We start from the raw sequence: 25981 nt of genomic DNA, 5'->3' as shown, positions 1-25981 counted from the left end.
TAATATTATTCAATCTAAATAAAAGTGAATTCAAGGAAAGAGAAAAAAATATTGTCTTTGGTGGAAAAAAATGAGAAAGTAATCCTCAATAGGCTGTAAAGACACTGTTTTATGAAAGTATTACTGTGGGATTTCAGCGTTTCAAATACATTCCGTTCAAAAACAAAGCTGTAATTTACCATAGCTTCCAGAGATGCTTTGCTATCTTACCTTTTTCCTCCTCTTTGCTATGGATTGCTAATTATAAATAATCTCATCAAATTATCAACAAATCACCACTAATTAGTGTGGTTTAATGATACAAGCATTAAGATTAGTCAGTACCAATCTTAATAATAGTGGTTCAAGGCAGAACTGACTGAAGTGTGCAGATATAAACCTTTTCTTTTATGAAATTATTATTTGTGTATTTGACTGATGTTCTGTTTCTTTATTTTTGTAATAGATGCGTTGATATTTTGGAACTATGTGAACAAGAAGATTTGATGAAGTTTCACTACCACACTTTAAAACTGTATAGCTCAGTGTGTGCTCTAGGTAACACTAGAGTTGCTTACGCTCTTTGTAGCCATGTGGACTTATCTCAGTTATTTTACACAATAGATAATCAGTATTTACCTGGACTCCTACGTTCTGGATTCTATGATTTGCTCATTAGTATTCATCTGGAACATGCCAAGCAAGCCAAGCTCATGATGAACAATGAATTTATCATTCCCGTTACAGAGGAAACTCGAACTATTAAATTATATCCTGATGAAACAAAGAAGCATGGTTTACCTGGAGTAGGGCTTAGCACTTGTCTGAAACCAAGCTTTAATTTTTCTACTCCTTGCTTTATTGTGACCAGTGAAGAACATCAGACATCAAGCCCAGAGATACCACTTGATACACTCAAATCCAAGGCCATAAGCATGCTAACAGAGGCAGTACAATGTAGTGGTGCTCATATACGAGACCCTGTTGGAGGACAGGTTGCATTCCAGTTTGTTCCTGTTCTTAAACTGATAGCAACCTTGCTCATAATGGGGGTTTTTGATGATGATGACGTGAAGCAGGTGTTACTCCTCATTGATCCTAATGTATTTGGAGATCACAAGGAAGATTTAGAAGAGAGGACAGAGAAGGAAGAAGTTACACAAGTTGAAGAAAAAGCTGTAGAAGCTGGAGAGAAAGCAATAAAAGAAACAAAAGCTCCTGTAAAGGGCTTATTGCAGACAAGATTACCAGAATCTGTTAAACTTCAGGTGACCATCTTAACATAAATTTATTATATATGCTGTACTACTGATGAAAGAAAGGTAGTTCTTTGTCTGTTCAGTTCCTGAGATTTGAAATCAAGATCTTTATTCTAGTCTGCCTTGTGACCTCACATAAATAATCTAATTTGATGATGATGCAATTTCTACACAGTTTCTTCATACTCAAAATAGATATACCAATACTGATTTCATAGGTGTATTCTGAAAGAGAATTAATATTTCTATGCATTTTGAGATCATGGAGTGAAAGACTGTGAATGCAATATAGTATTACTGATCATCATAATAAATCTGTATAAATTTGTCACCTTTACATCATTAAAAGAAAAATACAAGGAGAAAAAACTTCTCTCATTTTTACAATCTATTGCAATGCATTGTGTCCCCTGTAGTTCTTTCCCAATTACAGTTTAGGAGGTAGATTCTAAGCTAGACTGCTAAACTTGGGTCTGTTTTTCTTTGCTAGATGTGCCATTTACTCAGTTATTTCTGTGACTGTGAGCTACAACACAGGGTGGAGGCAATTGTATCATTTGCAGACCGTTATGTATCAAAGCTGCAATATAATCAGAAATACAGGTACAATGAACTCATGCAAGCCTTGAACATGTCTGCTGCATTGACTGCCAAGAAGACTAAAGAATTTCGTTCTCCTCCTCAAGAACAGGTAATATTAAACAACTTGTTGAAGCTAAAAGTAAAAGAAAATCTTAGTCATGATCAAGAGTTCTGAGTTCTAAACTAGCATTGCAACTGCTAGAGAACCAAAATGGAATTTTAAATAAAATTTATTAAGATGCCACAAAGTACTCACTGTCTGAATGTTCATACTTGAACCCCAGAATTCAAACTCTAGATCAAAGGTGGCATAGATTTTCTCAAGAGTATAGAAAAATTGTTACTGTCCAGTGCTGAGAAGCAGAGATTGGGCCAATTCTGCAAAAAGAAGATAATTTGATAGTTTTAGTTGCTATGTGGTATTGATGTGAAGTTAGTGTTGTATTGACATCCATATGTTGGAAGTATTTAGTCTTTATCACCTCCAGAAATAGCTTTACTATTAAGTATATCTGTATTTTTATATCATTCATAATTAAAACTTAGAAATGACCATTGCTTTCGTATTACCATAGAGCTGTATTAGAAATCTATACTTTATGGTAATTTGATTATAAACTTGAACAAGTAAAATATGGCTATTGTAATATATGAGGAAGTATTTTTGCCTACTTCAAGGTCTTAAATATGTTGTGGGTTTTTTCTTCCCTTAAAGATTAATATGTTGCTGAATTTTCGATTGGGAGAGGATTGCCCTTGTCCAGAAGAGATTCGGGATGAGCTGTATGACTTTCATGATGATCTTCTAATTCACTGTGGTAAGTGGCAAGCTTTTCCTTTTTTTCTGCTTTCCATGAAAAACAAAACAAAACAGATCTATTAAAAAAATACCAATACTGGGGGATGGGGGTGTTAGCTGTATTATTATCTATACAGCAAATTTCCTGACTAGTTTTTAGTGCAGATTAGCAAAAATATGGAAATGTGTCATGGTTTTAGGCAGAATAATACAGGAAAATATTTAATAGATACATAGCAATGAAATTTATGTATTGATTTTAGACTTAATTAGAAATAATAAAAATCACCCAGACAAGAAGATTGGGTTGCCTTAAAAGACTTACTGTGCATACTATATACAAAAAGAGATAAAAGGATTATATTGAAAGAACATTATTGCTGTGAAGTGAAGCAGTAGAAAATTTAATAAAAAGAACATTAGATGAAGTGGTGATGGTGCTGTCTTAACTTAATTTTTGTTTTGTTTTGTTTTTAGTTTTATGTGGCTTAAATAAATGCCTCTTATTTGCGAAGCCAAAATTATTTGCTGGCCTATTCACATCTTAGCCTAATCAGGGAAATCATGGAATTATTAGTTCAGTTAGGGTGACACTAACATTTGTAGTCCAAATTACCCAATTATTACTGCTCATTCCCAGTTATGAAACCGTTAAAACTGATATGCACAAACTTTCTTGTATCTACCTCTTTGGTGTTATGGTCACTCTTTAAGTGCCTTTCTGGGTCCTGTCATTGATGGCACCCATCTTGTTCATGAAGAAGGGGATAGGGTCAGTGGAGTGATTTGTCGGCATCTCAAGCTCTTCACCAGGAAGAGTATGACAGCATTAACAGTTTCTTCTTCCTCCTCACTGTGTCTGCTTGAGGTCATTGTTAAATGCTTGTTAATATTGTCTTCAAGTTCTTTCTTCATTGCTTATCCCTAAAGCTGGTTTTACCCAGTTCATGGAATTGCATTCCTTTAGTGACCATTAATTAACAATTTATGATCTCTGTTTATAACCATGGTGCTTCTCATATCATTCCGTATTTGTATTGTTAAGGCTTATGCTATCATCTTGTGCTTGTATTTTGGGGTACCACATTACAATCTCCAGCAGCTTTCAAGCTGAGATTTCATGATAAGCTAAGTACCATTTTTCAATTAGCTTAGCACACAGCCTAAAATAGGCGGGTCTTGAGTATCTAGACTGTGTCAACTTATCTATGAGGATATTGTGCAAGACAGTATCAAAAGTCTTTAAAGTCAAGATCTTTATCTGTAAGGGTAGCTACATTATAGATGGAAATTAGCTGGTTTCATGTAATTTGTTCTTGAGAAATCCTTTCTTTTAAATGCTTACCAAAATTTTTGTTTCTTTTATTCCAGTACTTGTGATTTTCCTTGTCACTTAGCACTTGATCAGACCTCTAGATTTTCGAAGATAATGCCTATTTGGCATCAGAGAGGTCTTTAAGTACCCCAGTATGAAGATTATGGGGACCCCAACTTATTTGGAAATGTCTGACTGTTACAGACTTTTTATTTTAGCTTGAAATCTTATTACTGGTGTAATTGAGTTATCTCAGCTCCTGTTCATGCTTCACCTTTTCATGAGGTGAAACCCTATTGTTTGGGATGGTTTGGGGTTTTTTATGGGTGTACTTTTGTTACTGTTTTCTACATTATGTGTATGTTGAATGAGATAGAGAATTGAGTCTCATGATTAAAATAGTTTAATGATCCCCTGGATTCTAAACAAAATCTTGTCTATTACTTTGTACAGATTTATCATAGGTGGTCACTGTAAGATAAGTGCTGCTCATTTTCTGTGTCCTGACTTGGTCCTGAAAATCAGTACTAAGTAATCACAGCTGCAGATAAAATGAATAGGATTGTGCATTGAATATTTAAAGAGCTTTTTAATACCAAGTACACTTTGAAAGCTAAGTGGAAAAATATGAATGCAATCAAGTAATTAAAGGCTGCATCTTAATGAATACATACAAGTAGTCTGAATTAAGGTTACTCAGGAAGCCTTAATTCTAGTGTCTCCTAACTGTGAGTGGTTAATTTTGCAAGCTAAATAATGTTCCTCTATCATAATTTTTGTGTGTAATTTCTTCGTTAGAAGCAAAAACAAACAAACTGAAAATAGATTTTATTGCATAACATCAAACTGATACTTATCTGGTTCCTCTGCTGGCTTGGAACTCTGTTCCAGTGTGTAGACCTCCGCCACTTGAATTGAGTACCAAATAGCAACACTGTTTGGGCAGCTGTGGAATGGACTGCTACTCTAAGAGAATGGAGTATGAGCAATGATCTTGGAGCAGTGTCTGTCCATTTCAGCTTCTCACCGTTCGGAGTGTGTTTGCTTTTGTTCCAGTGTGTTTCTTTTCCTTCGAGGCTCTAGCTTCCATTTTTCAAGTTTTACACCCTAGAATGGTTTCCTTGCCAGATAGTTCTTTGCTTTCTTTTAATATCCTCATCTGATTTCTCTTTCCTCTCGTTATTGGCTTACACTTCCTATTCTTAACTTCATTCTTAGCTCTTCATTTTGCCCAGCCAGTCTCACTTCTCACTCTTTTCTCATTCCTCAAATTCCTTATCCAGTCTTGCATTTCAATTTCTAGTTTCTCTCATGCTCTCCCACTAGCTCTGAATTTCGTCTTCCAAGTCACTCACTCAGTCACTCCTAGTCACAACTTTAACTCCTTCCTCTTAGTAGCTGCCAGTTCCAGATGTTTTCTAACCTGACACTGCATTTCAATTCATTCTTCCTTAGTTTCTTTATGCAATACTGGTTATAGCCTCTGCATTTTATTTTCCCTCTGCTCCAGCTTTTTCATCCTTAGTATTCTATTTGGAAATCTTTTCCTTTTCTTAGTTCTAGGAATGACACTCACTTTGACTGGCAACCAAACAGCAGGAAGCTGGTTACCTTTTGGCTCTGCCCAGTTAGCTCTGGTCTGAGGGGAACCTGCTTAGATATTCTGTGCTTCTGCATGTAACACATGCAGTATCTGAACATCACTAAAAGGTGTGAAAGATTTGAAAATGCTTTGAATGGTTACGAAGCGACGTGTTGAACTGTAGTGAGCTAGTTGTCAAATGGCGTCCTTTCAGGTACTGGTTATGAATTTTTCATGAATTTTTCATGAAAAGCTTTCATCCCCAGTATAACATCTCTGAGCATCTGCCTTCTTACAGTTTTAAATTCCATTAGTATGTTTGTTTATGAATGATGAATGTCTCCAGTGAAAAATTGTACTGTAAGATTCAGCCATACGTTTCTTTCTTTAGCTTACATTCTGCAATATGAAATAATTAATAATTATCCATTAAAAATCATTAAATATTTAATCAAATATAACTATGAGTCATAATTAATGGCTATAGTATCTTCTAAAAATACCACCTCTTTGTTTGTAATACTGAAAAAATAATACTGGATAATAATAATCTGGATATAAGAAGTGTGTGTACTGAAATAAAGGTAACTATCTGAGCTAATATAATATAATAGGTAATAGAGCTAACATTTTTGAATGCTACTGGCTTCCACATTTGTTTGTTTCTGTATAAAATTTACAAAACTATCCAGTAAATATTTTGGTATTGTTTAAATATTGAAACAGTTCATCTGCAAAGGTTAAAGTTTATTTCTGATTAGTTTTATTATCTGTTAAGGTATTCCACTAGAAGAGGAGGAAGAGGAAGAGGAAGATGCCTCATTGACTGGTAGACTCCGTTCATTAATGTACAAAATCAAGGGTCCACCAAAAGCAGAAAAAGTAGAACCTAGGGAGGAGGAAGAACAATCTCCTAGTAAGTTTTCTTCCCGCATACATACTTTTGTGATGCCCGTGTTACAGGTTTTACAGTTACAACAGTTTTATTTTCTAAGAAAGCTTCATAGTGGACTGAAGAAGGAGACTGCATGTTTAAGTTCCTTTTGCCTTTTGGAAAAATTATCCTATATATTGAATATCTTAGATTCATTGTTAAACAAGGAGTTAAAACAAAATGTGTGGAAGAATTTTGATCAAGGTTGTTAAATCTAAAAAATTACTTATGTCACAGTAATAATCTAGACTTAAGCTTTCTAAGCTTGACCTGTTTCTTTTTTTCTTTTTTTTTTTTAAATGCAAAAACTTTTTTCACTTTTCTTTGCTGCATGAGAAGCTATATGGTTCTCAATACCAAGATATAGGTGACAAAATGGTTGTTCTGCAGTTCTTGATTTGTATATAAAAATTAATGGCTTTCACAATGCAAAGCTTTCTTTTCAATTTTTACCATTATGGGGTTAGATTCTTTACTGTCTCAAAAATACATGGTACAGAATTTGCAGCATTTTGTGAAGAAAGCTACAGTAATACCAGTCTGCTGCTCCCTTAGGGACTTTGTCATAACTGAGATAGCACTGAAATAGTTGTTAAAATGAGAACTGCAAGACTGAAGTTGCAGAGCTCTTGTAGCCAGCCTATCTTTGGGTATTGCGATTTTGTTAATAACTGCTGAAGACTTGTGTTGCTCAAAAAGGTGGTATTTCTGAGCTGGCCAACAAGTTAAGTTTTGCTGTTCTGCATCATTTGTGGTTTCATGGAAGAGTTACGGTGATAAATCAGTTATGTCAGCAAAACTTCCTAGTGGGCATACATCAGTTTCACCTCTTATGGAACATAAGTTCCATAATCTCAAACTCTTGTGCTATGCATCACTGTGAGCTGCACCTCTGCCTCTGATGCTTCTTTCAAAACTCAGCATAAGGTCTCTGTGCTCTTATTTTGAGTTTTTTCACTTTTGTATGTTTTTGTATTAACCAAATATATAATTACGATATTGTCTTATTCTGCTTGCTGATTTTATTAGAATTATGGTATGTTTTTTTGCTCAAACAATGTTTTTGTTGTTGTTGTTAGAAACAGATATACTACTTTGGGCCATTTTTTATCTTTGCCCTTACGTGTATGTAATTCTAATCACAGTTAATAGTTTTGAACTGTAGAAATGAGGGGATTTTGAGCAAAACTAAATGTAGTTGTTCAGATATCTAAATAAGTAGTACTAAGTGACTAAAGAGAGGATAATAATATTAGGAGCATTTTAGATTTAGTATTAAAGAATGGATTATCTTGGATAAAAAGATGAGCAGCCATAGATCTATTTCTGTGGCATTTACATATGTGTAGTCTTATTGAGGGCAGTGGGTTTTCCATATGTGTTATACAGGAAGATGTTGCATATAACTAGACCTTAAATAATTCTACCTGATGATGATGACTTTATAAGTTAATTAAAAAATAACTTGTTCTGATGTGTCTCAAACATCATGTATGTAGATATATCCATAACATACCGTTTCTGTACTGAAAGAACAATATTTGGCAATATTCAAAATACTTGACTACTTAAGCAGAAACATCGTATCTTTTTTTTTATGAGTACAAATTCTGTATTCATACATAGCTTAAGGTGAAATAATTTTCCAGCATTTAATATTGCAGGGTTTTTATTCTGCTCTTTTCTTCTTTAGATCTTTAACATGGACCTCCGAAATCTGAGGCAAGAGCAAAATACTGTTTAGATATTTTTAGTTTGTCTGAAAACTCTTCTCTATAGTTTATAAATCTTGTTACCCTTCTCAGTGACCTTTCATGTTGCTTATAATATACATGAGAAGAACTGACACCATTTATCAGAAAAATTATTTAATGTTCCATTCTGCAGCAGAGTATTATAGAGGAGGAACAGTGGGATATCCCTGTGGGTTTGCTGAGTAATGTTAAGCTATGACATATTCTTCTTAGAAAATGGAAATACATAACTCAAATGCTTGGAAGGTCTGCATGTATATATTTTGAAACTAATGAGATAAGACACACAATCTCATCTGCAGAACTAGTGACAATATATGTGGAAGAATACGTATTACATCACTCAAAACAGTCCTTCTGTCCAGCACACCAGATTACTGCAAATAATTTTTGAAGCAATATCAATATTTAAATTAAAGTTTGTAAATTTAGTGGTGTGGAATGGTATGAGCCAATAGGTTGCCTTTATTAAGAGAAAGGTAGCATAATCAAATGATATGATATGTCTGTAAGAACTTTCAGTTGTGGACTTCAGCGTATACTCATCCTCTCATCCAGACTGTTTGGAGTCAAGTTCCCAACCGGCTGGGCTTCGATGCATGACATAGCATGGAGGAAAACTTTAATTCTGTGCTATTTTTTAGCACAGCTGCCTGTGAATCCTTATTCTCAGTGTAGATTGTCCAGGTGCAACAGGGATGTGCTTGTGTATTCCAGTCCTCTTGTTTTCAGATGTATAATGTCCTGTGGCAGTGGCTGATGTCAAGCAAATGGGTTGAAAAGCTGTCTTCTTAAAAAGACCTGACATCATGTGTTACAAGGTACCATCGAGGCTGGTTAGACTTGATTCTTTCCATTTCCGAACATGATACATGTTTCTTTATCTTTTTTTTTTCCATTTTATGTTTGTTTATCCTATGGTTCAATAGAAATATTGAGAAAGAAATTGTGGTTTATCTGGGACCAGAACAGAATAAGACTGACTTGGCATAACTTGAATCTGTATAAGGTACGATATTTGTTAGAAGTACTGCCTCTTGCTTTTGTCCTTGTCTCTAGCAGATAGATTCTCAGAAAGCTTTCTTAGAAACATTTTTGATCTAAGACATGGAGCACAGGGACTTTCAGCTTTATCCACTCATCTGTCAAACACTCTACTGTCAACAAAGCTTCTATATATAGTGTGGACCATGGCAAAGAGATTCCTTCAATCTGTTCTCTGAAAACTCTGAAATCATAGAACAATAGACTAATTCTAGTTGGAAGAGACCTCAGTCTCTGGTCCAACATCCTGCTCAAAGTAGAGTCAGCTGTGAGATCAGGCCAGATAACTCAGGGCTTTATCCAGTCAGGTTTTGAAAACTTCCAAGGACAGAGACGGCACAACCCCTCTAGGCAATCTGTTCCACTGCCTGACTGTCCTCATGGTTGAAAAAGGTTTATGTCTATTTTAAAGTCAAGATCTCTCTTGTTTCAATTTATGCCTGTTGTCTTTTCTCCTCCCACCATGCACCACTGTGAAGAGCCAGCTCCAGCTTTTCAATAACCTCCTCGTAGGCACTGGCAGGCTACTCTTAGGCCCCGCCCCCGATGTCATCTCTTCTTTGGGCTGAACAAGCCTAGCTCCCTCACAGGGCAAGTGCTCCAGCTCCCAACCATCTTGGTGGCCCTCCATTGAACTTGCTCCAGTGTCTTCCCTGCACTGGGAGTCCAAAAAAAGACAAATAAGTGCATCACTCTGGCATCAGCCAGCTTGCATCACGCTGACATCAGCCAGCTCTTTTAGCACCCTCTGATGCAGCTGTTTGGTCCCATTGACTTGTATGGATCAAGTTCTCTCAAGTAATCCCTGACAAGATCCTCATCCACAGCTCTTAGTTCTCCTTGAATCCTGGCTGTAAGCACAGAGGCATGGGAGGCCTTGTTGGCAAAGACTGAGCCAAAGAACACACTGAATACATCAGTCTTACCTGTGCACACTGGCACTAAATTACCTACTCAATTCAGCAGTGGTCTCATCTTTTCTTTGTTCAGCTTTTTACAACCAGTGCAGCAGGAGAAGCTGTTGTTGTCCTTGGTGTCCCTTGCTAGTGTCAACTCTAGGTAAGTTTTGGCTTTCTAATACCATCCTACATCCCTGGCAGTGCTTCTAATTGCCTCCTTTTAGCCTATCCCTATATTCATCTGCTGTATGCTGCTCTTTTCCATTGGAGCTCTGTCATCAGTTTTCAGACTCGTCTCTTGATACATCCATTTGTTTTCCTGAGTATGGGGATGGACCATTCTCATGCTTGGAGGAGGTAGCCCTTGAAGACCTGCCAGCTTTCCAGCTCTCCTTTACCCTTCAGAGCTGCTGCCCATGGGTCCCATCTACCAGTTTCCTTGAACAAGCTGAAATCTGCTGAAGTCCAGGTTCTGTGCTACTCTTCTTCCTCACTCCCCTCAGGATCTGGAACCCCACTATTTCATGGTCACTGCAGCCATGGCTGCCATTGATTAGCATGTCCCCAAACCATTCTTCCTTGTTAGTGAATAGTAGATGCAGCTATGTCTCACCTCTAGTTGGACAATCCAGTACCTGCATCAGGAAGTTATCTCTGATACCATCCAGAAATCTTGATTGCTCATGTCCCCCTGAGTTACCCTTCTAGCAGGGGTCAGGCAGATTGAAATCCCCCATGAGAACCAGAGTCTCTGATCCAGAGACAATGTACTCTTAGTACGTCCTTTTCAGTGTACTCCATGTGGAGTAGAAGGTACTGCGTGGGCAATGTTAACATGCATATGGACAGTTGCTTAATAGAAAAGAAAGGATTTTTTTTTCTTTTTTTTTTTTTGCCAAATGCAATTTCTTAGTTCCTCTTACTTCCTTTATGCCTCGGAGTCCCACTAGAAATTTAAGGTTTAAAGTTTGAGAGGAACTGTTTGCGTGCAGAAGTGTAAAAGCGTAAGCAAGTCCCTAAAAAATTCCTTTAAAAAAAAAATCCTTAGAAACAAACTCTAGCTGTTATGTCTGGAAGTAAACATAAAGACAGCACTTCTCAAAGAACTTCTCAAAGAATTTAGTTTTTGGTTAGTAACCTTTCTCTTCATAGTCGCTTTGCTTGACTAAATTTAAATATGCCTTTCAAAGGGAATATACCTATTTTTATCACTATTTTGGTGCTAATCAGTAGAAGGACTAAGCAGATGAATGAGATAAAAGAAAGATTTACTCCAACTACGGTAGCTGTCAATCTTTGCCTGAGTAGCAGAACTGAACTGTGCACGCTCAAGTACAATCAGATCCTCAGTCAGAGCTCTTTCCGTGCTGTGTCACTGTGCCAATAATGTTTTATTGATTAAAATGAGGTTAAGCAGCTCCTTTTGCCACAAGTACCTCGTACATGCAATAGAACCAGCTGTGAAACCTTTGCACTACCACAGATGTACAAAGATGACATCTAGTATGTGAGAGTGACTTTAATAACAGTTGTATATTTTGTTATTCCACACAGTTTGGACTGAAGATCAACAGATGTCAAGCAGTATCTTTCAACAATAGGCTATTTAAACACCTTCTCTGACTTTGTAAACCAGTCATTTACTTTACCTTAAAATGATACTTTTTTGATGGGTGCCAACACACAGATTCAGAAAAAAGCTGAGCTCAAGCCTCAAACCCTGAAGGCACATGACCCTTTGAAAGCATGGTATAAAGAACTGCAGAATGGCATAAGATGAGTACTGTCACGATTTCATCCCATGAATGTGGAGTCAGTTCTTAAACCATACTGCCTGTGCTCCTCTTCTCTTCTTTGTTGTCTTCAGTTCTGTCTGTAGGCTGGCAGAAGAGAAGCTTATTCATGTTTGTGTCCTTGGAGTGCTATGCACTTGTGCTTGAGAGATCAAACAAATTATACCACTTCACCAAATGTAGGATTACAGAGAGCAGGAAAAGAAATAGAGTAAAGCAGGAGGCAAATAAAAGATGTGTGAGAAAGATGCTAAATAGTAGCACAAAGTTTGAGAGGGGAAAAGAATTGCAAGCAGCAGTAAGTACTAACAGTAAGAAAAATTTCCCTGTATACACCTCTAGAAAACAATCGTCATAAGTTCATTTTTCAAGTTCCGAATGTAAAATGAGCTGATATAACTGTTTACAGCTTTGAGGGAAAAAAAATAAAATTTTAAAATAGGATCCTCATGAAAATGAGATTCAATGTAAAGTACAACTAGATTTAAAATTAGTAGAGATTAAAGGAAATTGTGTTTCTCCTGATCACACCATGTTTTTTTTCTGGGTATAGATGATTGGCCCATGCTTGGATGAGACAGTTTACAGTTGCTGAATACCATCCATTTAACTTGGTTAAACTGTGGTGTTGTATTTATGTCATATAAAGTGTGTGTGTGTAAATATATGTTTCAGTAAGGGAATTAGAGATCACTGCAATGGGAATGCTTAGTAAATTAATAAATCAGGCCAGTTTTAAATTTTAAATAGCAGCTTAAATTTTAAAATTAAACTTTAATAAATTATTTCATTAACACACTGTATGCTAATGGTTAATTTTTGCACATTATTAATCATTGTCAATACATATTCAGTATGTATACAAAACTTTTAGTCAATAATTCTAAATTAATTATTAGCCTACAATACCATGGAGCTTATGCCATAAAATTAGCACTAATGGCTAAAGTCCTTTATGGTCTTAGTTGGGGAAGTTGAGGAGATCAGGCTTGAAAGCTCTTTGACAAAGGATGTCAGAACAGAAGCAGACTTTTCTTCTTCCTTCCTCATTATTCCAATTATGTGTTTTTATGCTCCTTAACACTCCTCCCTACCTCCCAAAGGGGGATTTCTTTTGCTCCTGATATTGTTTATATTGATTTTTGTTTTGCCAGTTACCCTTCTTGTGTGTTTGGCAGGATGTCCTGCCTATTGTCAGTCCTTGTGCCTGTCTTTTTTTTTTATTCTTTATTCTGCAAATTCTGTTTGGACACTGTTTACATGTTTTCCCATGCCTCCTAAGTGCAACTTCACCAGTATTTGTTTGCTCCTCTGGTGGTTACATTGTTCACATATTGAAGTAAAATAGCATATATATTGTGCTTGTCTGTTGTCAGTGTCACCAAATAATTGCACCTTTTTTTACACTGTATTAACATGGTTATATTTGGGTTCAAGGCAAGGTAGTGTTAATTATGTCCAGATTAATGCACTTACAGGTGCTGCAGGCCTCTGCTTTGGCTACAGTGGCCACAGAGAAATCATGGAAAGACTGGTTGTAAATGCCCATAATGCAAGCTGTTATGAGGATGCTGCTCTTTCCTGATAGGAGAAGGAAATTCATCACTTTCGCAACAGTTTTCAAGGGAGAACAGCTTAGTCCATTTCCTCATGAAGATTTTTAGCCTCTGCAAATATTTAGACTTTGCTAATAGGATTTGGTGACTCGCCTGACATGTCTAGCCTCCATATTTTACTATCACAGGGGCTAAAGGTTGTTTCAGGCAGGAGGTTGCAGGAACAAACAGGAAAAGTAGGACATAGCTTCATCTAGTAATCTTGTAAATCAGTGTAAGTGTTCAGATCATTCTTATAATCAAAAATGATTTAATTCTACACTAAATAAGTAGATGAATTTACCATAGCTGTTCTTATTGTAATTTCTTGTCAGGGTTCTGAACTCTACTAAGGATTCTTTATCAATTGATATATATATTAGCAATTTGTATATTGTAAGAGAAGGCTGTGCAAAGCTTGACATCTTTAATGAAAGTTGCTACTCTTGAATTAAAGTTCTTTTAACAAAAATCGGTGTAGCACAGACGCAGTTATTTTATGCAAGTAGGAGTGGTGGATAAACTTATCATGAATTACTTAAGTAATTCATAGTTTTGTTTTTGTAATGCAAAGAGGTTGAAGGAAATGAAAATAGCATTTGTTGTTATTCAAGCTCAAATTAAAAAGAAAGCTTGTTTTAAATTAAAAAATACTATATTTTGCATAATATTTATTATAATAAATGTGTTTTTAAATAATACAGTATATTCATAAATGTAGATCTTGGTTTTAACTCATAACAACCCATTTAACCCCAGTGACAATAGCCTGTATAATTATCCACATGATTAGATTTATTTGTATTCATAGTTGAATCAAATGCTATTTTATTAAAGCAGCTCCTCTAAAATGCTTGCCATACTTCGTATCTGCCCTTTTATTACTTTACCATGCCAAACATAAAACAAGCAGAAAGGGAGACAAAGGATTTGTTTCAGGAAGATTTCTTCATACCATTATGACTAACTTCAGAAGCATTGTCCCACAAATATTTGAGCACTTAAAGATAATAGAATGGTTTATTACATATCTTTATACAGAGGAAATTAATCGCTTTCTAATTCAGGACCATAAATAAAAAAGAAAATGGTTATTCTTGACTGTAGTCAATCAGTTTTAACTTGTAAATGCTGCCAGAGCTTATATCATAATATGTGCTATATTGTATGTGAATCACTTTTGGTTTTCTGAAATGCTGGATTTTCAGAGGAACCAAGCATGTTCCTAACCACAAACAAAACAATGTCATATATAACGATTGTTCATTTCATTATAATGAATGAAGAATGGAGAATGTTATTTAGCTGACTAACTAGTTTTGTTGATTTAAGGAATAATACATGTTGTACTAATTAAATACTTGATTACATTCAGCTATTTTAGTGATGGCTCAAGCTATGATAGCAAGCTGAAAATAGACTGTTGCAAATATTACTGGTGCCTCAGAGATGTATTACTGTTAATTAAAATAAAAATTACAGTAATCTTCCTGCTAACGTCTGTTACAAGGGTTGTTTCAGCCTCATTGCTGCCTGGGAGCAAAACAGAGCCTGTTCGTAAGTGTCAGCCAGGAATGTCCTACATCCTGAAGTTGTCTCAATTTCTGTATGCTTCAGCTGAGTAGCAATTTGTCATTAATATTTCATCTCTACAGTATTTCATGTTGATTTTGAAGGTATATTGCCCTTTTAGCTCTTCTTCCTTGATTAAATTATTTATGTGGCTGGTTCTGCTGCAGGCAGGAAAGGATTAGTAGCAAAAGGAAGTGTGTATTTCTTATCACTGTTACTTCACACCAAAACACTTAAAATCAGAGACTTTTTATTCTGAGCTGTATTCCTGTACACATGCTCATGCCCTATTCCCTAACACAGGAGGGATGTACATGATATAAATAGGTAAGATGGTTTGGTGCTTCCAACTGCTCTCAAACATCTGCCCAAGCATTTTGTTCAGCCTCTTTGAGCAGCTGACTTGGCTTTCACTCCTTTGTGTTGCCCAAGTGAGCTTGATATATAGTATGAATCTCCATGTCTAACTCTTTCCTTGCTGTAACCAGTTTTGAGGAGCCACGATTTTAGAAATCAGCTGTAGAATATTAGTGGTTTCCTATTGTTCCCTTAGTAGTGAGGAAATAAGTAGGTAATAAGCCCAATTCCTCCAGGTTTTCCCTTAGAACGTAAACTTTTGCTGACGTTGCTCCTTTTCTTTACAAATCAAATTGTTTTTTGCCAGTTCTAAGTTTTGTAACACCATCCAAATATCATATGCAGGGTGCAAATGACTTCAGGGTGGTCTTCCAGTAGTGAGTGCTCCTCTTCCGTTTCCAATTTGTTCAGTTTGGCAATAGGCCTTTCAGCAGACTAGGAACCATTAATTTCATTTCAGACTTATTTATTCCATCAAGAGTTGTGCAAGGTGAGACAGCAATGCTGTTTTATAACCTAGAACACATCTTATCTGATCTATTTGTTCTGTTATGGAGAGGTTATGGAGAAGTTATGGAGAAGACACCGGAGAAGGTGCCTTCTGCCATGAAAACATGTTTTGGTCTTTAAGCCACATACTAGGATGTAAAAACACTAACGCTTATAATAATCTCACATGCTGCATGAAAATACAGTTTTTATTTCCCAGAGATTCATGTTAGCCATGTTTTCTCTTTAGTGGTAGTAGGACCAGTCAGTATCTGGGAAATGTCATTTCTTTTTCCAAGTTTCTGTGGATTCTATTCTTATGAATCAGAAAGTATTCGCTTCTGAAGCCTAAGGACGCTTGGTCTTTGGAATAGAAAAGCTTGTGTATCTTATACAGGAGCTTTGGGTCACAAGAAATGCAAGTTGGGCTTTCCTCTAACTCATCAAGAATCCTCAGGTTGAAGTGTAGAAGGATAACACTTTTTAACGCACTGCATAAACAAGATGGTGTGAGATTCTCTTGCTTCTGTTTGAATGCTGTTAGCAGAGCTAGTGCATATAGTATAATACTTGCTTAGCAGCTGCATTTCTTACAGGAGCTGTCACCATTTTTGTGGATGACTTAAGGCACTCCAAGTGAAAAGATTTGCATGAGATTCAAAATAACATTTTCAGAGGCTTTTTCTTATCTTTTTTCCTTTCTTTTTTTTAAGAACTTTGATTCTCCAAAGAATATCCTCTTTGATATCAGTCTTTGCCTGTGTTAAGAACATTTGATAGTCTCATATCACCTTAGACTTCTGAGGGGATTGAGAGCATTTAGATCAATTTTAGATCAAGCAGTTATAGAACCTGTATGCATAGGATCTGAACTTAATGCAAGCCTTCATCATTTGCCAACCATTTGGGTGTATCATTAATATATTTTTCTACTTCATTTTCAGATGAAAATAGCTTTTCTTGGACGTTATCATCTTTGCTGGGGAGGAGGGGATGATTCCAACCCTTATTATAAGCCAACTGTATGAGATAGCATGAAGATGTGCTTCAAACTACCTAAGACAGAGACACTAGTTGGAGTTGTAGTATACTTTCCAGGAGCCCTGGTTATGCTACTGGGGAACATTTCAATCCCGCACAATTAAATAGTTAGGATAGCGAGCTATTTCCATGTTTTGGTTAGCATAGTGACATTGCTGAAGATTCCAGCAGAGGAACTGCTTTGGTTGAGTGTGTCTACAGTATCTGATTTTCTAAAAATGCTGAGTTTTGCCTCCAGATAATCTCTTCAGGCTGGAGCTCCTCCTGGGGTTATGCTTAGTGTAAATGTGCACATGGACAAAATCAAAGGGCTATGGAAAATTACTTGACAGCAGCTGGAGCTTTGAGATATTTAGTCCATGTATGCACTCTTTCTTCTTCAGAATACTTGCCTGCCTGCCCCAGAAATTTGGAATTCAGAGGGTGAAAGAAACTGGGGGCCTGAGATATCCCCATCCTTTTATATCCACAAGGATGGAGGGGGACATGGCATGTGCATATTGATAAGGCTAAAAGTCTCTAGTCTTGAATGTCTGGTCTGACATATTGTGGTGTGAATATTCATAGCCAAGGCACCTGGAAGGAACTATTTTCTTCAAAGAAATCTTACTTTCCTCTAAGCATGCATTCATATCTGCTCACAAGTGTACTTTTATTTTAGGAAGGGAATGCCAGCAATTAAAACTAGTGTTAAGGATGAATTAATAAAATGTGTTTTTAAAAACAAACCAAAACTCAGAGGATAAAGTCATTGAGGCAAGAAATCATTGACAATTATGATCCTAGGACTTTCATAGCTGTCAAGACATGACTTGGGCAATGCATAACTATGGGTAACACCTTATGCAGCCTCAGAAGATAATTAAGGCAGTGGGATTTCTTGTTAAAGATCAGAAAAAACATTAGCAACTGTTTTTAGCTGCTTATCTACATTACCATGTCCTTATTCCAGATTGCTCCAAGCAATTTTCTAGATCCTGATAGTTTTACATTGTATGTTTTATGTACTCATTTTATGTTGGCTTAATTTTGCAATTTTGTACTTGGTTAAGAGTCATTCTCTTCTCTGATTTTGAAATGTGTTAAGATTCAGAATAAATTTGATTTTACTTTTGAGTCCTTAGAGCTTTGTTTAATGTTTGCTTAATGTTTCTTTCATTAAGATTTCCATTTTTATTGCTCTGTGCTTCATTGTCAATGGTTCTCTGGTATCTGAAGCAAAGAAAATGGTTAAGAACATGTTAAGAGTAGTATTCTACTAGGAGCTGAAGTGTACAAGCCAGTAATTCTGACAGTGTTCTAACATATTCAATTTAAAATCAGAGATAAAAAAACAAAGCAATAGCAGGTCTTAGAGTGCCTTATTGTAGACTTTTGATTTTCCCCCACATTATTTTAGCCGTGTTTCCCCTGACCTATTCAATGAAGTACATAGAACTTGGAAGATAGCAAAGCTTAAACAAAAGGAAGGAAACAATTTTACTTCCATTTGTCCTAAACAATGAAGCATCTTCTTGCATATAATTCACAAACATTTTAAGGTTATGAAGTGACTGTGGTTGTGGCAATAAAAAGTTACTTGTGTCTGATTATGATAATATATTTATTTTAATATCAAAATAAAATAATGTTTTAGTAGTAAACCATATTGTCAGAAGTTAGAGGTTCATCATTAATGATTTTCTACAGTATTATATTTCTTTAATACAACTCAGTGGAATGTATTTATAGCTTATTCTTTTTATATACTGACAGATGTGTTAGACTGACGTAAGTTGGCCATTATACCTTTCTCTACAGTGCCTGCTCAACAGAGTTTTCTGTAGAGGATGTGAGTCTGGTAGACATATCTGTGGGAATGAAACGGAGGTGCTTGCATTAGCACCATTGGTTATGGCAGTATCATTGCTGCAGTAATCTTTACTACTTTTGCAGCTTCATCAAACTTTGAATTCCATGGTATATATCCAAGTTTTACTTTTAAGTGGGATGACTAAGTATGATGATTGACTTACAGAATCTTATGAACCTGTAGTTTTCCTTTAGAATTAGTTTTTTTTATGATTCTTCAGTGTCTTCTCCATCTTAGAATATATCAGATCTCTGGTATTATAACAACGGAAAGAGCCTGTGATTTTTTCCCACTAACGTGGGTAAATCAAGTCTACCTCCTTAAACCAATCTCATTCCATAATTTTGATGATCAGAATCAGGCTCGGTTACATATTAGGAGATGCCAAATATAGAAAACAAAATGTTTGATTTCTCCTGTAATATTATATTTTTACTAAAATATTAATAATATTTTAGTTATATGTATAAATATCTGATGGTTAACTTATGCGTATAAAATTGGGCTCATAATTGACTCAGTGCAAATAATATTTTATTTTTGTTGCTGAAATGAAAAACATCTCTTCGAGTTGAATGCAGCAACAAATTTATATATCTTGGGTAGTACTAAGGAAATGAGGGAACAGATTCATAAAACACGAAGACAAAAATTAGTGCCCAATTTGTCCATTAGCCATGCAAGAAGGTCTGTCACCTGGGATTTTGGAAGACCTAACATAATTTTCTCTAAATTTAAGGAGATTTTTGCCCACATCTCTTACTTTTCAGGAGGAAGCATTAACTTCCTCCCTGAATTTACTACCTCAAGTTGCTGTTTATCCTGTTTACCCCAATACCTCCTCCTAGAAGTCAGAAATTCAAAGTTGATATCTTTCGTTAATAAGATAATTAACTTATTGACAAAGGAAGTGTGTTAGATTTCTATAACCAGAAATCAGTGACATATTCAATGACTCGGAAAGTTATGGAAAATTATTAATTATTCTAGGGAAGAAGAGGATAGTGCAAGAATCAAAGAGGAGACCACATAGTAGCACTGAAAGAGGAAACTGTCTTGGTTGAAGGAAGTTATAAAGATTCTTTTCAGGGTCATTGAACATTTAACATATACGATATAGAACAGCTCCAAGCAGTATGCATTGCATAGTTCCAAACAATGCGATTTTTCAGAAAATGTTTTCCCAAGTGACAATGGCTTTCCACTAACAGGTGGGAAATATAGATTAAATTCCCCTGTTCTGAATCCATCTGTGTCTCCTGTTCCTTGGAGTGTGTGCATCGTCATATGATTCTGAGATACTTAAAATTCTAGGTAGATTTTCTTTTTTTGAATAAAAGGTAGATCCTTTGAACATCAAAATACCTAAATATTCATTTTGAATGAATGAGCAGCTGCAGTGAAGTGCATTCTCTCCCATCCTGGTTTGGTCCTTAACTGGATATTGGATAAAAAGGGAGGCTATGTCATCCTCCTTTCTGGCAGTTTTGTAGGGTTAGAATGGATTTTTTTTGGGCAAAACCATTTGGCAAGTTAAATCCACATTCATAGTTTTTATATGATTGAATTCACGTTTTCCAGCCAATGAACTGTTTACTGAAAACTTAATTATGAACTTTTGTATTCCAAACTTAGGCTCATGTTGGCCAGAGGTCACTGCCAGAAGATGATGTTTCAATGGCATTATAAAATTAGATTTCAGTAATTCCTAATGAAAAGATGTTTATATTAGAAAAAGCTCTGCAGTTGGTACTATTTTATAAATCCCAATATAGAAACTAAATTAAAAGTTTAAATTTCACATTTCACTTATGAGGATGAAACTCTAGGGTTGTGATATGTGAAGAAGTTTTCATTGCTGAAAATGTTGTATTGATTTGAATACTAAGTAGAAGATTCTTCTTTTCTGTCTCTCAGGAGCATATCACTTCTCTTGAGAGATCCCAAAATTATGTTTCCAGCTGAGGAATCCTGTTCAATGTGCTCATGTTCTTTTGCTTTTACGACTCCCTCATTGTCTGCTGTTATCTGATAGTTTAGACTAATAAATATTTTTTGACAGTTTGTGGTTTTCATAGCTAGTAACATTTTTACATATTTTATTGTTTTAGCTACGCTGAAGGAACTCATATCCCAGACTATGGTGCGCTGGTCCCAGGAAGACCAGATTCAAGATCCAGAATTAGTTCGGATTATGTACACCCTCCTTCGTAGGCAATATGACAGCATTGGCGAGCTACTGCAAGCTCTGAGGAAGGCATACACTATTAGTGCTGTCTCTGTGGAGGATACCATTAATCTGCTTGCAGCACTGGGACAGATTCGCTCGCTTCTCAGTGTCAGAATGGGAAAAGAGGAGGAATTGCTAATGATTAACGGATTAGGGTATGGAATTAACCTTTTTTTTTAAATTTGAGTAAAGTTCTGTGTTACATTACTAAAACCTTTCATTTTAGAGCATGGATGAAAATTGCTGTACTGAAATGCATTTATCGTCTAGTAATTTCATTCCAGTTTCTCAGAGATGCATACCATTTTCGCAGAAATTTCCAAGATGCCTCCAGTTGTTTCCTCTATCAATATCAAATGCATCAAAAAAAGTTTCTGTGAACTTGGAACTTTTTCTGAGCTAAAGGACCTGAGCTCTTTTTTACTGTGGTTAAGCCTAACGAAAGTTTTTGAGATGTCTGCTGAAGCTTCATCAAATATACATGTTTTAGCAGCTTTGTAGAAAATAGCTGGCTTAAGTCTGTATTGCTGTCAGTACTACACCTTTCACAAACTTAAATCTCACTTTGTTTTTTCATGTGTAAGTGAATAGACTTGCTGGTATCTTTGTAATAGGTAAGGTTGTACAAGGAGTTAGGTAGAACCACTGAAGTTGTAATGTGATCTAAAATATTTCAAACTAGACAGTATTTAGTATGTCATATCAGCGGTATTTGAACACATAATACTGCTGATTATATCCTTTATAGCATTCGGATTTCAGGAAATTGTCCTTATGTAATCTCTGCTGGTGTAAGAATGTTTTTTTTTCTCTGTTTCTGCTATGAAATTACCTTTCTTAAGCAGCTGTATTTTGGTGCGTGCCTGTGAAATCTCAGAATTTAAAATGTTGCCTCTACAATGCATACATATTTCTGAAATGTCTGATAATGCATCATTGATTTAAATGAAAATGGTCTTTCTTAAAAATGCGTTGATGCCTTTTCTTCTATTTAGGGATATAATGAACAACAAGGTGTTTTATCAGCATCCTAACTTAATGAGAGTCTTGGGCATGCATGAGACAGTTATGGATGTGATGGTAAATGTGCTTGGAGGAGATAAATCTCAGGTAATTTCACCATAATTTTATTTTTAGTTTTTCATCTTTAACATTTGCCAGAGGACACTAGGATGTTTAAGAGTAAGCATTCAGAAAAAAATAGACCCCCTTTTTATAAGAGAGCTATTGCTTGTCCAAATGGGATCTGTGAAGTAAGTATTAATATTAAAAATTGAACATTATTATTACAGCAGTAGTAGGAGATGACCAGCATTATAGGACGTGTGGTCAAAGTCAGACTTGATTTGAAAAAGAAGCAGGATGGTGAGGGGTTATAAGTATTGTATTTGTCTTTTAATAGTACTTTAAAAGATTTTGTTCTTATTTTAAACTAAACATATAGGTTAGGCTGCCTTCATAGGAGCTCTGTTAGGAAAATATACCTGTTCCTCTTAGATGCAGTATTATTAACAACAGACTGTAAAATTAGTTAACTAGTACTAACTTAATTTTGAATGCTCAATTTCAAATATTTGAACTGATCTATAGTTTTCTTGCAGTGTTGTATTTTCCATTTCCTTGACATTATGTTTGAATGTCTAGGTGTTAGTTTAAAGGCAGAGCAGTGTAAATATTTTGAGCAGCACACCTGGACACTTAGGCTACCTGAGGGAAGTTGGAAATTAAGTGAAACTTGTCTTCTTTCTTCTCTGATTCTCCTTACTTATGCCTGATACTTTTATCCTATTGCCTTCCTCCCAAAAAAGAGGGATTTTCTCTGCTCCTGATATTGCTTATCTTGTTTTCTTTGGTCTTGCCGGTCATCCTTCTTGTGTATTTGGGAGGATTTGCACTTGTGTTTATCTTGTCCTCTCTCTGGCAACTTTTTGTTACTTGAATGTCTCCCGTACCCCCCACCCCCTTTCTTTGCTTTTTTGGTGATACTGCTCGTGTAGTTCTGTAAAATACTTATGAGTTGTATCTGGCTGTGTCATTACAGCTTTACAAAATGTTCATATACTGCTGTTAGTTAACACTACCATAGTATGCTTAATAGCAATATCATAGTATGCTGCTCATGTGTAATAGCTTGTTGTTGACTGAAATGGGTAAATGAGCCATATGTATTACACACAAAAACTGTACCAAAGGAAAACTGGAGTTAAACAATTCAAGTCCTCAGAAATTAGGAAATGCACCTAAAGTCTTTGATAGGTATTGCATGTCATATACATTTTAAGTATGTAATCACCTATATTTTTTTCCACAAGACTATTTTCTCATGAAGTGAAAAGACTGCACTTCCTCTCAGAATGAATTAGAGTTGTGGTGTAAAGAAGGCAATATTTATTATACAAATTAAAAAGTGTAGTGTAAAGGAGGCACGATGGAAAAAACAAAATAAAAACATGATTTTATGGTTAAAACACTCAGATAACACCTTGGGATGTTTAGAATTTATTTCTGCTTATGCCTAAAGGGTCCTAGTCAGCTTATTTCAAGAAGAATTTTCCTTGGTGGTCATAAATTTTCTCCTTAATTTTGTGAGTATCCTTAAGATGCAGATCTGCAACTGAACTGGGTGCTTGAATGTATAAAGTGCTATAGAAAGGTAAATTTAACAAATCAGGTTGGAGAAACCTTAAAAGAAGCATCAAAAATCTGTCCCATGATTTTTGATCTTGGTCTCACAAGCTCCTTTTAGTGAAATGTGAGAACAGCATAAGTTTCTCATCTCAGAAGATGTTATGAATATATGCAGCTTGTGAAACATTCTTTCAGGAATGCTACAGATGAAACTATTTTGTTTTCAGAGGAGAAATTATTTGCACATAATGTGCAGCAAGGTTGAAAAGAAAAAAGCTTTGGACAGTTAAGGTAAAACAAAATATTAACTTGCATTACCAGGCCTATGCATTGAATGATGTAGAAGTCCTGTAAAAACCTTTTATATGAAGGACATATATTCTTATTGTAACATACATAGGAGGATCGGTTAAGGTTCTTGGATATCCTTGATTCTGCTATGACTTAATATTTTGGTGGTTGAACTTGTTACCATAAGTTGTTAATACAATGTTTTGTATAACTAGGCTGCCAGTCACTTTGATTGAGAGTTACTTCTCAATGTAGAGATTTTTCTCACATACGGGTTCCATATAGCTCTTTCCAAAATAATTTTTCAACATTTTAAACCTAATGGCCTAATGACCTTAAGAGGAAAAAAAGATGAAAGGAAATGCAAGCCCTTTCTTTAAAGCAGGGGCAAAGCGACTGTCAGCTGCTTATTGCCTTGGTAACTTCGTTATACTTTCCCTGTTAGGCATGGAGGGAGAAGAATCTGAACAGATTGGTTATTAACATATTTCACTGCTTTGTCAACTTTCTTCTCCAGCAGATTGCTTTTCCTAAGATGGTGGCAAGCTGTTGTCGATTCCTGTGCTACTTCTGTCGAATTAGTCGTCAAAACCAAAAAGCCATGTTTGAGCATCTTAGTTACTTACTGGAAAACAGCAGCGTTGGGCTGGGTATGTTATGTATTTGTAGTAGCTAAAACCAAGTCCAGGAAGAACTGTGATATTACAGGTCTGTCGTCTAATTTGTATAGCAAGTTGAAGCACGTCATTTGGGAAGATCTTTCTGAAGCTTAAACCACTTAGCAGATTCACCTTTCACTCACAATTTTTCCATTTTCCTTCCATCATTGTATTTCTGTGAATTATAATAGGCACAGGGTAGTGTAAATCTGTGCATTTAAACACCCTGAAAGATTTAGGATCAAATCCATGCTGTTTGACGTTTTTTCCATTGGATATAATTGTGTTTGGAAATCTAATTTTAAAGTAACCCTCTGTGGTGCTGGCCCGTTTCGTCTGAGAGCCAAACATGAGTAAGAATATGCTTTGCATGTTTGGGGTTTTTGTTTTGTTTTGCTTTTCCCCAAAGTTAAGCCCACTGATGTGATCTCCTACCCTTCCTTCAGAACCTTGGATCTTTGATTTTTTTAATGTGTGTGCTTTGAGTTGTGTAGCTCAGGAAAAATTGTCTTGGATAGGGAGATGGCTATATCAATAACATATAGCAAGGCAAGTAAGCATGTGATTTCACGGTGCTTTAGCTGTTCATGGTAACTGTTCCTATGCCCACATATGCCTGTATTAAACATGGAAAATGGAGTAAGAGTGAAAGAAAGAAAACAGGTAACACTGAGGCTTGAAACAGGCTCTTTTTGCTGAATATAGGCATATTTTAAAATCTTGAATTGATGTTTTAGGAGGGTTGTAGGGCTTCTTAGAATCACATAGTCAAAATGTTGCTCTGCTAAAGACAGTTGTATAATATTTTTCTAATTTGCTGTGTTGATAATATTGATTTCTTTATCTGCATTTAAAAACGATGTATTTGTATATAGATATGGTAGCAAGCCAGAAATGAATCTGCCTGTTAATTTCATCACTACTCAAAACAATGAAGCATATTCTTGATTGAAAAACATCCATAAAACGTACTATTAATATATGAGTATGATCTAGATTCCAGTGTGACTGCTGCCCTCTGCTGCATGACCTTGATTACTGCAAACTAAATCGAATTACTGTATTTTAACATTCTTCTGCAGCATTTCCTTCAATGAGAGGTTCGACACCACTAGATGTTGCAGCAGCCTCTGTAATGGACAACAATGAGCTTGCACTAGCATTGGAGGAGCCAGACCTCGAGAAGGTAAGTGATCACTCTGACCTATTTTTTTAAATACTGTACTTGTACTAGAAGGGAAAAGGGCAAATTTGGTCATAATAATTTGGGGATTTGTGTGAGCAATTAATACAAATATTTTCCAACTGTAGTGCAACAAATCCTCAC

General features: G+C 35.7%; 1 protein-coding gene across 1 annotated transcript in view; it reads left to right on the top strand.

The window, feature by feature from the left end:
• The window catches only part of RYR3 (ryanodine receptor 3), a 223046-nt gene that overhangs the window by 88368 nt on the left and 108697 nt on the right, over positions 1–25981 (top strand). The window contains exons 35-42 of the mRNA XM_067295678.1: positions 446–1247; positions 1729–1929; positions 2536–2638; positions 6295–6432; positions 20958–21231; positions 22072–22186; positions 24513–24645; positions 25737–25840. Coding sequence (XP_067151779.1) covers positions 446–1247; positions 1729–1929; positions 2536–2638; positions 6295–6432; positions 20958–21231; positions 22072–22186; positions 24513–24645; positions 25737–25840 — 1870 coding nt within the window. The remainder of the gene's footprint in view (positions 1–445; positions 1248–1728; positions 1930–2535; positions 2639–6294; positions 6433–20957; positions 21232–22071; positions 22187–24512; positions 24646–25736; positions 25841–25981) is intronic.

Source organism: Apteryx mantelli, chromosome 4 (genome assembly GCF_036417845.1).
Source record: "Apteryx mantelli isolate bAptMan1 chromosome 4, bAptMan1.hap1, whole genome shotgun sequence".
NCBI lineage: Eukaryota > Metazoa > Chordata > Aves > Apterygiformes > Apterygidae > Apteryx > Apteryx mantelli.
Note: the sequence above shows the minus strand (reverse complement) of the source record. Positions and strands in the feature narration are given on the sequence as shown.